This window comes from Equus quagga, chromosome 13 (assembly GCF_021613505.1).
Source record: "Equus quagga isolate Etosha38 chromosome 13, UCLA_HA_Equagga_1.0, whole genome shotgun sequence".
Classification (NCBI taxonomy): Eukaryota; Metazoa; Chordata; class Mammalia; order Perissodactyla; family Equidae; genus Equus; species Equus quagga.
In genome coordinates this window covers 84,115,707-84,130,795 of record NC_060279.1, presented here as the reverse complement: position 1 = coordinate 84,130,795, position 15,089 = coordinate 84,115,707, and the positions used below count along the sequence as shown (strand labels likewise).

Here is a 15,089-nt window from a genome sequence, read left to right as displayed (position 1 = left end):
ACCCAGAGAGAGGGGGACAGGGACCCAGAGAGAGGGGACAGGGACCCCGAGAGAGAGGGGGACAGGGACTCAGAGAGAGAGGGGGACAGGGACCCAGGGAGAGGGGGACAGGGACCCAGAGAGAGAGGGACAGGGACCCAGAGAGAGAGGGGGACAGGGGCCCAGAGAAAGGGGGACAGGGACCCAGAGAGAGGGGGATAAGGAGCCAGAGAGAGGGGGACAGGGACCCAGAGAGAGGCGGACAGGGACCCAGAGGGAGACCTGGACAGGTACCCGGTGGGACAGGGACCCAGAGTGGGGGACAGAGACTCAGAGAGAGAGGGAGACAGGGACTCAAAGAGAGGGGGACAGGGACTCAAAGAGAGGGGGACAGGGACCCAGAGAGAGAGGGCGACAGGGACGCAGAGAAAGAGTCAGAAGCCCTTTCCCGGTGTTGGGCACTGGGGGCGGCGCGCGTGGTGGCGGAGGGGGGCGGAGGCTGCTTGGTGGGTAAGGCGGGGGAGGCTGGGGGCGGGGGTTCCGAGTGCGAAGGGAGGGGCTTCTAGGAAGATGTGGGCGAGGGTCGGATGGGGTGGGGATGCTGGAAGCAGGCCAGAGGCGGCAGGCGCTGGGTTCCCGAGGAGGCGGGCCGCAGGTGGGACAGGGGAGGGCGGAGGGGAGGGGTCCGGATGCGGGGCGGCAGGTGGGCGATCCTGGAGGCGGGACCGCGGGAGAGATGCAGACCCTGCCGACGCACTCCCGCGGCCGGCCCGGCCCGGCCCCTGCGCCCCGCCCAGGCGCTCCCGTCTCGCGTGTCTCTCCGTCTCTGGGTGTCTCTGTGTCTCCCGGTCCAGGTCTCCAGCCGGGACCCGGCCTCCACCGCCCCTCCCCGGGCCCGCCGGCGGGTCTCTGGTCTCGGACGGGATCCGCCGCCGGTCACGGTCTCTCGTAGCCTGTGTTTCTCTCTACGTGTCTCATCGCCTCTCTGCGTCTCTGTCCCAGGGTCTCCATCTCTCGCTGGCCCCTTGTCGGAGCCTCAATTTTCTGCGCTAGCATTGATTTCTCTCCTTCCCTTTGCCCGGTCTCGGTCTCAGTCTCCACATCCCGTCTCTGTGCGCCCCCCGCCCCGTCTCCTCACCCCCATTTCTCTACCTCTCTGACTCCATGTCTCCATCTGTGTCTCTCTCCAGGTTGGCTGTCTACATATCTCTTCTCTGAGTGTCTCTGTGTCTCCCCCACCCCCGGACCCTCACCTCCCTCTCAGGGCCCCCTACTCTCACTCAGGCCGGGTGGAGGGGCGGGTGGGGGGGCGCGGCGGCGGGAGCTGTGTGTTCCCAGCGCAAAATAGACTCCTGTTGCCATGGCGACTCGAGCGCGGCCTCCGAGACGCGAAGATTCAGGCTGGGGGGGTGAGGAGGGGGGACACCTGGATCCGGAAGGCGGGGGCCGGGGGCGCAGACGCCGGGTCCCAGGGGCTCCTGGAGCAAGGGGGAGGCCGGGACTCCCAGGTCCCTGGGGAGAGGGGTGCTGGGCACTCCGACGCCTGGGGCTCGGGGACCGGGCCTTCTGGGAGGGCTCTGGGATCCAGGGTTGGGGGGCTCTGATTCCCCAGTGGGGGGCGGGCTGGCTGAGAGCTCTGACGCCTGGGTCCCTGGGGGACTCAGAGGTTGCCTTTTTAGGTCCCCAAGGTTTAAACCAAAGGTTGGGGGGTGCAAGGAGTGCGAATCTCAAGGGGCTCAGGGGTCCTGACTGGGGGGTCCGTAGAGTCCCGACTCCCAGATTTCCAAGTGGGCTGCAGAATTCTGGGAGCCCCCCATGTGGAACCCCGGGCTTCTGCGTCTTAGAGGAGCAGGGACCACTTAGATGAAGCTGTCTTTCCATGCATTCATCCATGCATCCGCATGCCTGTCTCTTCCTTCCTCCCCGTCCCCAGCACCCCCGTGCCTCAGTTTCCCCCTCTGCACCAGGGTGCGGTCACGCTCACCTCACTTTCCGGATGCGGGACCCTTGGGGAGTCAGGGGTGGCGGCGGCGTGGGGGGCCGGCCGGGGGAGGCAGAGCGAGCGCGTGTCTGCGAGCCAGCCGGGCAGGGCGTGCGCGCGCGCTGGTGGGGGGGGGCGGCCGGCAGCGTGTAGGGCGACCCGGGCCGGCAGTTCCTTTCCGAGCAGATGCGCGCCGGCTTCCGTGCAGATGTGACAGTGGCCAGCCCTCGCCTTTGCCTCGCGCCGGCTTGGAGCTAAGAAGAGGCAGCTCCCCCTCCCCACCTGCTGGGGACCCCTCCTCCCCCCGCCTGCAGCCCCCAGTCGCCCCCAGGATACCCCCCAAAGCCAAGAATGGTTCGGTCCACAGCCACATCAATTGTTTATTCCGCGAGTCCGGGTCCCACACAGTCTGTGACTCCCCCTCCCTTTCCCGCCCCTTGAAGTGGCCCGGGGCCGAGCCCCGCCTCCAGCTCGGCTCGGCCAACTCCCGCCCAGCTTCCAGGAGACTCATTTGCATTTCCGGGAGCTGTCACCCAATGGCAAGGCAGCACCCGCCTCCCCTCCCGAGGGGGCGGTACTCCCGGTGGATTGCACCACTCTTGGGATCCAAGGATGGGGGGAAAGCGCTTCCCCCATCCCAGTGACAGGAGGGTGGTCTCCCCTCCAGGCAGGGTCAGGAGTTCACTGGAAGAGGGGGTTCTGGCCTTGGAAGAGGCCCAGCAACCCAGTGTCCGGGACCGGCTCCTTGAGGATCTTCTGGATCTGTAGGGAAAGAGGGGAAGTCAGGGAAGAGTGAGGGTCCCCATCACTTGGAGGACAGATCCAAGGGACACTTCTCTATTTTCATGTCCCTTGCCCTCTAGGCAGCAACTGGTCAGACCAACCATTCCCGCGTCTCAAAAGTTTTCCTGGGGCCTCTCTTTCACCATAGCTGCCTGGGTTAGCACCTGATCGCCTGCCATCTTGGTCAACTTTGCTGGCTTGGACCACTAAGGGTGAGGGCTCTGTCCTGAGGCTTCTTCTTGAGTAATCTCACCTCTCCCATCCATCAACTCCAAAATCCAGCCCGCCTTGCCGCTCAACTCCAGACTTATTTATCCAGCTGCCTCTTAGATGTCAGTTGTCACTTGACCTCTCAAACTCATCATCCTCCCCCAATCAGCAGACAGCATGAGCACAGCTGCTTGAGCTGAAAACTTGGAGCCTCTCTCAAGCTGCCTTCTCCTACATTGTAACCATCAGCTTACCTCCAGAAAGTGAAAAATAAAAATAAGCAAAGCCTGCATCCCCACTGCCTCCACTCTGGTCTTCCTCCTTCCTGCCACCTGCCCAAAGCCATTGGCCACCGAGCACCACACTGCAGAGCTGACCATGGCCAGCTCCCCTGCGCAAAACCCCGTGGCTGCCCATCCATCGCTAAAATCTGAAATCTTCTAAAATCCCAAATCTTCGGGAAGAGTCACGCTGGCTCCTCCCTGCCTCCCCTCCTCCCACACTGCCCCTGCGCTCACCATGCCCCACTAGGGGTCCTTGAATAAGGCAGGCACAGTGCCATCTCCAGGCCCTTGCCCTAGCCGTTCCCTCTGCCAGGAACACTTGGATGCCTGGCTGCTCCTTCCCCTTCAAATCTCTGCTTCAAGGCCACCCCCAGGAGGGGCCTCCCTGCTTCTGGCCCCCACCTTATTTCTCACACGCTCCCCACATCCCCTCCCCAGCTCCAGGCCACAAAGTGTAATTGAACAGATTGGCTTTGCTCTTGCCCCGGGACCTGCCACGGTGGCTGGCACACAGCAGGTGCTCAATGAAAGCTCAACAGAACTGAACTAAGAGGAGGGAAAGGTGCAGACCTCAGAGGGCTGGGAATGTCAAGTTTGGGCATGTCCCGCTATCCTGAGGGCCAAGGGTATGAAGCAGCAGTGGCTACCTGGTCAGACCTGGGCACTAGGAAGGTCACTTGGGTGGTAGGTATGGAGACTGGTGGAGGGCGGGGAGGGGATGGGTGGAGCAGGTCAAGGGGCGCCCATCTACGGAGTCTCCACTGGACTGTTCTTCCCCGTGCCTGCCTGGCTTGCTCCCATCCTCACCTCCCTCTGAAGTCACTTTCTCCCAGGAGGCCTCTGGACCACCGTGTGCAACCCCTCCATTACACCCCGACACCTCTGATTCCCTCCCCCACCTTCTCTCTCTCCACAGTTCTCATGGCCACCTGACAGCTTCTCCTTTCACTGATTTATGGTGTTGATGGGGCCTCCCCCACTAAACTTAGTCCCCTTGGAGGTGGCAGGCTGCTGCGTTCCAGGATGTATTCCACGAATATGTGGTGGGTACTGAAGAGATATCTGCCATTTATATGGGAGGCGGGGAGGGTTGGGGGGCCAGTACCTCTTTGAAACGGGGGTGGGCGGCATCACCCATAAGCTGCAGAATGAGCCCTTCACTGGTGGAGAGGAAGGCCCCGCTCTGCCGCATCCGGGCCAGTGCCACCAGCCGGTCCACCTGGCTGCAGTGGGAGAGAGGGTGTCGGTGCCGCGGCTTGGACACCCAGACACTGGCAAACTTGGCAGAGATCTTGTCCCCTGGTTCTTCCTGGGCACCCCGCCCATACCCCACATGCACCCATCCCTTGGCAGGACCCTCCTACCTGCGGGAGGAGCAGGCATCCACCACCACGTGGACCTGCAGCCCCCGGTCCAGGAGGTCCAGGGCTGTGTTCTGGGGGCAGAGAGAGGTCAGGGTCAACCCCAGACAAGAACAGAGGTCCCTGGTGAGGGACTGGGGAGCCAGGATGTGGATGAGGGAGGCTCAGATCAGGGCAGGACCCCCCAGTGGGGGGGTGCCCCAGGTAAGGAGAGGGGTCCTGAGAGACGATGAAGGTTCCAGGTCAGAAGGGGGATCATGGGTAGGAAGGGGGTCTTGCTGGGAGGTTAGAGGGTTCTGGGTCAGGAAAGGATATCCTTTTTAGGATGAGGGGGGTCCCAGGTGAGAACGGGGGTTCCCAAGGGTCAGCCAGGGTCTCACCAAGATGCAGGCCTGTGCCTCAATGCCACAGAGGAGCACAGAACGCAGCTGGGGCCGTGCGTCCAGCTCCTGCCGCACCACAGGCACCATGCTGAGGCAGGTTTTGGGCAGCGCCCGCAGGCCCTCAGCCCCCAGCTCAGGCACTGTGGGGCCCAGGCCTTGTGGGTACTGCTCCGTCAGCACGGCTGGTATCTCCAGCATCCGGGCCACCTGTACTGGGGAAGGGGAACAAGGGCCTGAGCCCAAGGGAGGGGTCTGGGGGCTCAGGCTCCTGGTCTTGGGGAGGAGGGGCTGGGGGCCAGGATGCCTGGGTCTGAGGGAGGAGGGGCCCATACCTTGAGCATGCGGGCGGCCATAGAGACAATCTGGGGGAAGTACATGACATGGCGGAACTTCTCCTGCATGTCACACAGGAATAGGATGGACGATCCAGGGAGGACTCGGCCCAGGCTGGGCTTCATAGCTGCCATGTCCTGGGGGTGGGCAGAGGGGCCAAGGTCAGGCGGGGAGGGGACCCCTCTGCATGTCCAGGGTCCATGTACTTAGCAGACCCTTTCAGTCTGCAAGGTGCTTTGCAAACTTCTGTCCTCCCACCTGCAGGCCTTCGCATCTGCTGTTCCCTGGGCCTGGAGGTACTTCTTTCTCAATGTGTCCTATTTGGCCGGGAGGTCACTTCCCCAGGAAGCCTTCTCTGACCTTGTCTGCCCCTGTGCTCCCAGCCCCACTCTCCTGGAGCCCTGGGAAGGCTTCTCCTTCTTGGAGCCGACTGGGTGTCAACAATACCGGCTGCCCCCCTCCCCACCCCCAATCGCTCCAACTGTGATCCTCACTCAGCCCAGGAGGAAACCAAGGCCAAGCAGGGAAGTGACTGCCCAACGGCCCACTGCTGGTAACAGAGGGAGCGGGGCAGGAGCTGCCTTCTCTGGGCAGCACCACCCCCGTCCTGGGCCTGGCCTGGGTGGGGGGCAGTGCTCTGGAGTTTCGAGCCTCTGAAATCAGTTTACTCACGTGTCAAGTGCACCGGCTGAAGGGCCCTCCAGGTCTTAGATGGAAAGGCTGGGGCCCCGTGCAGTGGAGTGTTATCCAGCTGTAGGAAGGAGTGAAGCGCTGGTACATGCTGCTTCATGGAGGAAACTCAGAAGCAGCGTGCTCAGTGAGAGAGGCCAGTCACTAAAGGCCACTCATTGTATAAGTGCATTTATATGAAATGTCCACAATGATCAAACCCACAGAGACAGGAAGCGGACTGGCGGTCGCCAGTGACTCAGGGCATGGGGTGGGACTGCCTAATGGGTACAGAGCTTCCATTTGGGGAGATGAAAACGTTCTTGAACTAGAAAGTAGTGGTGGTTGCACGACATCATGAATGTAGTTAAATGCCACTTAATTCTATAATTTTAGATTTTTTTCCCCTTTTTTTCCCCAAAGCCCCCTGGTACATAGTTGTATATTTTTAGTTGTGGGTCCTTCTAGTTGTGGCATGTGGGATGCCGCCTCAGCATGGCTTGATGAGCAGTGCCATGTCCATGCCCAGGACCCGAACCGGCAAAACCCGGTGCCGCATAAGCGGAGCGAGTGAGCTTAACCACTCGGCCGCGGGCCGGCCCCTAATTCTATACTTTAAGTGGTTACAATGGTAAATTTTATGTTATGTATATTTTGCCACAATTTTGAAAAAAGAAAAAGAACAGGCAGGCCTGGTGGAGCCCTTACAGGGGAGGACACCCTGGCCCGGGGCCAGGACTTGCCCAAGGTGCCCAGCGACGAGAGGTGCACCCGCCTCCAGGTCAGAGTGGCCCCGTCTCCCAGCATCTGGGGCCCTGGGCTCTGGGGTTTCCAGTCTCAGCAGGTCTTCACCCGTGTCCCCGGAGGGGCTTGTGTCCCTGGGTCCCTGAGTTGCTGCACTACTGGGGGTCCCAGCTGGGCTCTTGTCTGTAGCTCCTTCTCCCTCTGCGTGTTCACTCACTTATCTGTTAATTTATTTGGGACACAGGACACCCTGGGGACCCACCCTGTGGAGGGCTAACATTCAGGGCAAGTTTTACATCTGGGTGGGGAGCACACACAGGTGTTTATGACTTTTCTTTCAGCCGAACACATCTACCATAGAAAATGTTTCCTATGAGCGACGTATCTGAAATTTAAAAGCTAGTGGATGGTTGGAAATGGTGAATTTTCTCTCAGTGAAAAAAATGGCACGGAAATTCCCTCAAGAACAAAACCACACTGAATTAATTAATCACATAATTACAACTGTGATCAGTGGCGGACTTCTAGGGAACCTGATCTATCTTGGCAGAGTCGGCAGTTCTCCAGGAGGAAGCGGAGAGAGAAAAGTCTTTCAGGAAACCCAGAGCTGACGTCCCGCCCACCCAGACCGAGCCGCCCAATCGGCGCCCGCCTCCCCGCCCCCGCCCCGCCCCGCGGGGAAGGCCCGGCCAATCGGCTCCTCCCCTGCCTCAGCCCCGCCCCCGTGGCTGCCGTCTGTCCTCAGGATTGAGATGTAACCCCGCCCACCAGGCGCTGGGGACACCCCGGCCGCCGCCGGCCATGCGCCACCTCCTGGCTTCTGCCCGGGGGGCCGCTCCACGTGGAGAGCCCTTCTCGCTCCCACTCACCGTGTTAACTCTTCAGGACACGGGAGGGAGGGTCAGATGCGGCCCGGAACGTCCGCAGCCCCTGGGGCTGGCAGGAGACCCCTGGAGAGCCCCGGGGGAGACTATGTGGCCACATTTCTCCATATTATAGACCCGCGAACCTTCTGACCCAGAACACTCGCTGCTAAGGATTTATCCTAGAGACATCCGTGTGAAACGACACAAGCTTATTCACTGCGCGCCTCTACGGCAGAGAAAGGAGTAGAAACACGTCTAAACGCCCAAGGCGAGAGTACCGGTTACAGAGGTCGCGGTATATCCATACTACGGAATTCCTTGCAGCCAGGAAAATTACAAGGATGCTCTTTAAGTAACAATATGGAAAGGTGTCCAAGAGATGGTAACAGTGGGAAAAAAAAAAAAAAAAAGCAGAACAGTGTGTATGGCAGTGCTCCCACTCGTGCCAAAAAAAAGAAAGAAAAGCTGTGTGTACGGCTTGTGTCCACATGTGCCGTCTCCAGCAGGCAGATAAGAACAGATAGTTCAGACGGCAGAACTGGTCACGAGGACAGAGCCTGAAGGAGATTTGACTATCGCGTACGCTTCTCCTTCTGAACTGTGGACAGTGTGTAACAGGTTGTCCAGCCAGGGATAAATACATCACAATAAAATAGTTACCTAAAAGGAGAAACCCGCAAAACCAATCTGTGGCGTTGAAGTTATGATAATGGTTATCCTTGGGGGACAGTGAAGAAGAGGGTACAAGAGGAATTCGGGGTGTGGGAGATGTTCGACCTCTGGATTTGGATGCTGTTTCCACCAGAGCATTGGCTTCGTGAAAACTTATTTGAGCTGTGTATTTGTTTGTTTGTTTTTTGAGGAAGATTAGCCCTGAGCTAACATCTACTGCCAATCCTCCTCTTTTTGCTGAGGAAGACTGGCTCTGAGCTAACATCCATCTTCCCCTACTTCATATGCCGGACGCCTACCACAGCATGGCGTGCCAAGCGGTGCCACGTCCGCACCCGGGATCCAAACCGGCGAACTGGACCGCTGAAGCGGAACGCGCGCACTTAACCGCTGCGCCACCGGCCGGCCCCCGAGCTGTGTATTTGCCATTTGTAGGTTTACCTGCATATGTCATATACTTCCATAAAAAGTTTTCAAAAGCTAAAACAAACCAAGGAGCCCTCCCTGGCCACTGTGAGGCTGGACTGGAGCGGAGGCCAAGGAGAAAGCTGGGGCTGGGGTCCGGGGGGCAAGGGTGAGGCCTGGGCTCCTATTCAGGCAGAGGGCACAGAGAGGAGGGGGGAGAGATTCAGGGGGCAGGTGGGACTGGCTGTGGGGGGCGAAGGAAAACCCCCAGGTTTCCGTCTGGTGAGTGGCAGGTCCCAGGGACTAATTGGGGCCCTGGGGAGGGGAATAATTTTTGGGAGAAGACGAAAAAATTTGGTGCTGGGGGGCGGGGGGAGTGTGTGTGTGTGAACGTGGGGAGGGAATCTGGGCTCAAGACAGATTTGGGGGCGTCGTGGGGAGTGATGAGAAGGTCCAAGGCGGAGCTCGGGGGTCGGAGCGAACCCGAGGCTGGAGGAGGAGCGGCCTGAAGTGGGCGTCAACTTGGGGGGCGGGTGGGGCTGCTTAGATCCCCCATGTGAGCTCGCGGGCTCGGGGGACCCAGCCCTGCAGCCCGGACTCCCTGGCTGTGTAACCCTGGACAAGTTTCACACTGTCTGGGCCTCAGTTTCCTCCTCGGAGAAGTGGGGGTCAGACCCACCCACCCCGCAGGGATGAAGCAGAACTTGGCCAGGGGTGCAGAGGCGGCGGGCGCGACCCGCGGCGGGTTCGAGTCCCTGGCCAGCCAGCTCCGCAGAGCCCGGGCCGGAGTCCTCCCCCTGGCCGTGTGACCTCGGCCGGGACGTCCTGGCAGAGCCTCGGGCGGTAAGGTTGGTCCCCGGCAGCGCGGGCGGGAGGCCTTATCCAGAAGGCGCCGGGTTCGAGCCCGGCCCGCCCCTCGGCAGGTGGGGCCTGGGAGATACTCACCTCTCGGAGTCCGGACTTGCACCTCTCAGGTCCTACAACCGAGTACTCGGGTCGGGTCGCTGTTTTCCCGGGTTGCGACACTTGGCCAGCTCCCGCGACCCCTGGACCGTCCACGTCCTGCCCACCCAGACGGAGCCGCCCAATCGGCGCTCGCCCCAGCTCCGCCCTCCTCCCTACCCCGTTCCCGGCCAATCGCAAGAGGCGCTGCTTCGCCCTCCTTGGAGGGGGCGCCTGTCAGTCTTGAGGACGTGATTGGCCCGCCGGGTGGGGGAGGGGGGCGGGAAGGCAACGCGTTCGACCAATGGGAAGCCGCGGAGAGCGTGAGTGGCGGGCCCGGGGCCGAGCGGTGATGCGGCTGCAGAGAACGCGGGGTCCAGCGGGGAAGGTGGGTTGCGGCCCGCAGCATCGTACCCGCCAGACCACTGAGGCCGAGAGGGTAAAGGAGGGAGGGCCGTGCCCAGGGCGAGGGCAGGCGTGGGGTTCGAACCCTGTCTCCTCTGTCTAGAGACAGAAACTTACAAAGAGACCCAAGCACCTTCCGGGAACCTCAGTCCCTTTCCACCCAGCTCAGTCTGTGCTCTGTGCAGCCTCAGTTTCCCCATTTGTACAGCACCTGCCTCGTAGGGTGGGGCTTGTACTGTTTAGACTCTGTGCTTAGAAAGGGGGTTGAGAGAAAGACAGAGAGAATTTCCCATCAGTCTTGGAATAAAATCCAAACGACTCCCAATTCATGGTCTGCCTTTGTTAACTGGGGCCTCACCTCTTACCATTCTCCCCCTGTCCACTCCAGCCACGCTGGCTCTCTTGCTGTTCCGCCAAGGCCCCACCTCAGGGCCTTTGCATGTGCTGTTGCCTCTGCCTGCACCCCAGACCTTCCCACCATTCAGGGCCTTTCCTGATCACCAGATGTCAAATAGCCACTCCATCAGGTCGCTGTTCTATTTTCTGTACAGCACTAATTCCAATCGGAAATCAGAAATTTATCTTGCATTTTAAAATTGTATAATGTGTCCGTGTCCTCATTTATTATCAGTTCTCCGCCCCCCACGCCCCCCAAACGTGAACTCCACGAGGGCAGAGATTGTGTCTGTTTTATTTGCTGCTGAATCCTCAGCACCTAGACCTGGGCCTGGCACACAACAGGTGCTCAGTAAGTCCTTGGGAGTAAATGAGACAAGACCAGACATCAGGCAGAGGTGAGCGAGGGTGAGGGGAAGCAGGAGCGACAGACGCCGAGGAGATGGGGCTTTGAAGGAAGAAGGGAGAAGGTGGGGGGTGGAGAGAGTGAGGGGGTCCCCAGAGGAGGCAGAGGTGGCGCGCTGGACCCTGCAGAAGCCCCCTGAGGCCGTGGTCAGAGGTGGGAGTCTGGGCTTGGTCTCTTTCCCCAGGGGCTGCCAGGAGGGAGTGGACGGAGAGGGGTCTCCCCGGGGGTGGCTGAAGAGCTGTCACGGGGGCCTCTGGTTTGTCCAGGGCCTAGGCTGGGTTGAGATTGGGCATCATGGGGAGCAGATTCCCCAGCCCTCAGGGACCTCCTGAGAATCCCAGGCACAAGGCACCTCCCACTGGCCCACCCAACCCCCCTCGGGAGCCAAGAACTCGTCCCCTCCCCGAAGGGTATGTGGGGTCAGAGGCAAGGAATCAGAGAAATGTGGGGCCTGCCTCAGGTCTGGCTGCCCCACAGCAGAATGGGACAGGTCAGATGGCACTGAGGGACACTCTGGGGTGAGTGCAATGTCATCGAAGAGGTCCAGGGTGGAGGCATCCAGGACAGCAAGGCTCAGGCTGGGGCCGGCAAGGGGCACCTCAGTGGGGGCCACAGCGCAGGCCACCCCCAGGAAGGGGGATGGAGGAGGTGGGGGCGGTCTTTGGGGCAGCCGTCGCTGGGGAGGTGCCTCCTGGGACAGGATAGTTAGGGCCAGGCGCTGGGTGGCAGCCTCGATCTTGGCAAACTGCCTGCAGAGAGATGGGCATTAGCTGGATGACCGTGGAGGAGTCCCCTCCTGTCTGCCATCCAGGAGTGGTTTGTCCCTTCTCTCTCTCCCTATGTTTCTTTTCTTTGCTAACCTCCCTGACCCCAGGTCCGTTTTCTTGAGTCTGACAGTCAATCTTTCTGATCCCTTTCGTAGGGAAAGCTCTGAACAGCTGTGGGGGTTGTGCACTGCACAAGGCAGCACATCTAATCCAGCACTAAGAACTTTTTTGAAGTGTAGATTTATTAGGACCATATTCTAATATAGAAACATAAAAACTGTCTCCAGGAAAGGGTGCCTTCAAAGAAAAATCTCACATAAAGACGCACTGAGGGCTGGCGGTGCGTGTGTAACATTGACTCTCTGTGGCATTGACTGCCTGAACAGCTCTTGAATCTGCCCAGCTCTTAGTGTCTCCCACCTGGATGACTGCAGTAGCCACTGCACTGGTCTCTCCCAGGATTCCCACCCCCTCAGCAACGAGATGGACGGATCTCACAAGCTGTCAGGGGCTGAACTGTGTCCCCCTAAAATTCGTATGTTGAAGTCCTGACCCCCAGGCTCTCAGAATGTGTCTGTATTTGGAGGTAGACTCTTCAGGTTAAAATAGCGTCTCAAATCCTCTGAGTGGAGATCAGGACACACGCGGAGGGACCACCATCTACATGCCCAGGAGGGAGGCCTCTGAAGGAACCAGCCCTGCCCACACCTCGCCCTCGGACATTGGCCTCCAGAGTCGTGGGAAAGTCTGGCCTGCGGTGTTTGACGATGGCAGTTCCAGCGAGTCCACGCACACGCGGGATGCTGAGACTCGCCATCAGTAGCTGCCTGACTCCATTTAAACAAAGTCCCCAAACAGGCTGACTGATGGGCAGTGAGGGAAATGAGCACGGCGGCTCATGGGGAGGAGGGAGGCACTGTGAGCGCCGGCTCCTGGATCCGAGTGCGGGTTACCTTAGTGGGCTCCCTTTGGGAGAATCCATCCCAGTCTACACGGACGACGTGGGCCTCATTTTGTACGTGTGTTAAACTTCCATAAAAAGGTTTACTTAACGGTGGATCTTATTTATTTATTTTTTTGAGGAAGATTAGCCCTGAGCTAACATCTGCTGCCAATCCTTCTCTGTTTGCTGAGGAAGACTGGCCCTGAGCTAACGTCCGTGCCCATCTTCCTCTACTTTATATGTGGGATGCCTACCACAGCATGGCTTGACAAGTGGTGCCATGTCTGTACCCGGGATCCAAACTAGTGAACCCCAGGCCGCTGAAGCAGAATGTGTGCACTTAACCACTGGGCCACGGGGCGGTCCCAACAGTGTATCTAATATCATGTGATTCTGCTCATAGGAAATGTCCAGAATAGGCAAATCCCTGGAGACAGCGATTGGCGGTTGCCAGGTGCTAGAGGGAGGGGAGATGGGGAATGACTATAATGGACACGGGGTCTCCTTTTCGGGTGATGAGAATGTTCTGGAACAAGATAGAGGTGATGGTTGCAAAACATTATGAATGCATGAAATGCCCCTGAATCGTACACTTTAAGATGGTCAAAATGGTGAATTTCATGTTACGTGTATTTTGCCACAAGAAAAGACTATATATCTGGCTCTTAAATAAAGTAGGGAGAGCTGCGACTCTGACATCGTCCTGGATGCCAAGGAGGATAGCCATGCTCTGAGCGCCCGGGGAGACTTTCAGACGCGGGAGGTGAGGTTAAATGGAGGGAGAGAGAGAGAGAGAGAGATTGAGACACAGGCAGAGACAGAGGGACTGACTTAAGATTTGTAACAATCGCATGCAAATTATAGTTCCCGACTTGAACAAACTAAATATAATGACATTAGGGCCTGAGAGTCATGACATTTGCAATTTAAACTATTTTTAAGATATAGATGGGGGCCAGCCCAGTAGTTAAGTTCACGTGTTCTGCTTCGGTGGCTCAGGGTTCACCTGTTTGGATCCTGGGCACAGACCTAGCACCACTTGTCAAGCCATGCTGAGGTGGCGTCCCACATAGAAGAATTAGAAGGATCTACAACTAGGATATACAACTATGTGCTGGGGCTTTGAGGAGAAAAAAAAAGAGGATGATTGGCAACTTGTGTTAGCTCGGGGCCAATCTTCCTCACCAAAAAAAAAAAGGGGTGGGGGAGAGCTACTGTTTAAAAAAAAAAGATATAGATGAAGGAAATATGCTAAGATGTTATGGACAGTAAAATTGAAACGATGGCTCATGAGTGATCCTTAGGCCAGCACACAACAGGACACCTGCAGGGCTGGTAAAAACACAGGTTCCTGGGCCCCAGAGCTTCTGGTTCTGCAGCTCCGGGGTGGGGTCAGAGAATTTGTGTTTCTAATGCATTCCCAGGTGACACGGAGGTGCAGGTGCTGCTGGTCTGGGGACCACCTCCTGAGAACTACTGCATCAGACAGCTGTCTTGACTTTGCTATAGGTCAAAACTTCATATGGCCGGGTGGGAGAGGGCTCCTGAGGGAGCAGGGCCTGAGGGGACCTGAGGGAGGAGCAGGATGTGGGCGGGAAGATGCTGAGGACAGCTTGCCTCTGACCTGGATTTCCTCAGGCTGAGCCTGGGTGCCCGGAGGAATGTGCTCCAGAGCTTCCTGGCTCCGTCGAGGGCTTCCTCGAGGCCACTTGTAGGCAACCCGGGTCCCCGGGGAGCATGTGGCAGAGCTGGCATAGGGGGTGGGGTGTCCGGGATGCTACAGCAGAGAAGCTGGCCCCGGGGACCATGGAGGCGTCAGTCATGGAGGACAGACGGGGAACCTGGGAGGTGAGAGGGCCAGATAGGGGGTGGGGAGGGAACCCCGATGGGGGCTGAAGATGGGGAGGGGTCGTGGAGCAGATGACAAGGGGTCAGAAGGCCAGCTCTGGAACACAGGGCTGGGCCCTGTTTGGGAAGCTGTTTTCCCCCTCAATGGTGGGTGTGTGGGATGGTGGAGGTAAGCCTTTTGGAAATGACCAGGGCTGGGCGTCCTGGTGGAAGGGGGCATGTGGTGTGGGGGCAGGGGGCAGGCTGGACCAGGCTCCCATTCACTCAGATTTGGTTCCAAGACCTCCTGGGGCAAGGTCCCGGGCTGGCTGGGAGGAGCAACCTACTTCCAGAAAAGCAGATCCTTGGGCAGGTCACTCTACCTCTCCGTGCCTCAGTTTCCTCATCTGAAAATTAAGGTGTAATAGCACCTACCTTCTAGGATTACTGTGGGGGATTACACAGTTCCTACTCATTGTAAGTTGAGTTAATACTAAAGTGCTTGGAACAGTGCCTGGCACATATTAAGTGTCAGACAAGTGTTAGCTACCGTGATTGCCATCATTATCATCATCATCACCATCACCACTATCATCATCATCACCATCATAATCACTGTCATCACCACCATCACCATCATCACCACCACCATCATCACCATCACCACTATCATCCCCATCATCATCACCACCATTGCCATCACCATCATCATCATCATCACCATCACCATCAT

At 58.5% G+C, this 15,089-nt stretch overlaps 2 protein-coding genes across 2 annotated transcripts in view; both read right to left on the bottom strand.

Moving 5' to 3' along the window:
* Window positions 1–2,326: 2,326 nt before the first annotated feature.
* ISOC2 (isochorismatase domain containing 2) lies at window positions 2,327–9,771 on the bottom strand. Its single transcript, XM_046680176.1, has 7 exons — window positions 9,616–9,771; window positions 5,987–6,065; window positions 5,314–5,451; window positions 4,979–5,188; window positions 4,602–4,672; window positions 4,343–4,460; window positions 2,327–2,722 (listed from the first exon to the last, which is right to left on the bottom strand). The coding sequence occupies exons 3-7, from the start codon at window positions 5,446–5,448 to the stop codon at window positions 2,642–2,644; spliced, it is 615 nt and encodes a 204-aa protein (XP_046536132.1). The 5' UTR covers window positions 5,449–5,451; window positions 5,987–6,065; window positions 9,616–9,771; the 3' UTR covers window positions 2,327–2,641.
* A 1,340-nt stretch (window positions 9,772–11,111) lies between these two features.
* The window catches only part of C13H19orf85 (chromosome 13 C19orf85 homolog), a 6,067-nt gene continuing 2,089 nt past the window's right edge, over window positions 11,112–15,089 (bottom strand). The window contains exon 2 of the mRNA XM_046681732.1: window positions 11,112–11,568. Coding sequence (XP_046537688.1) covers window positions 11,112–11,568 — 457 coding nt within the window. The remainder of the gene's footprint in view (window positions 11,569–15,089) is intronic.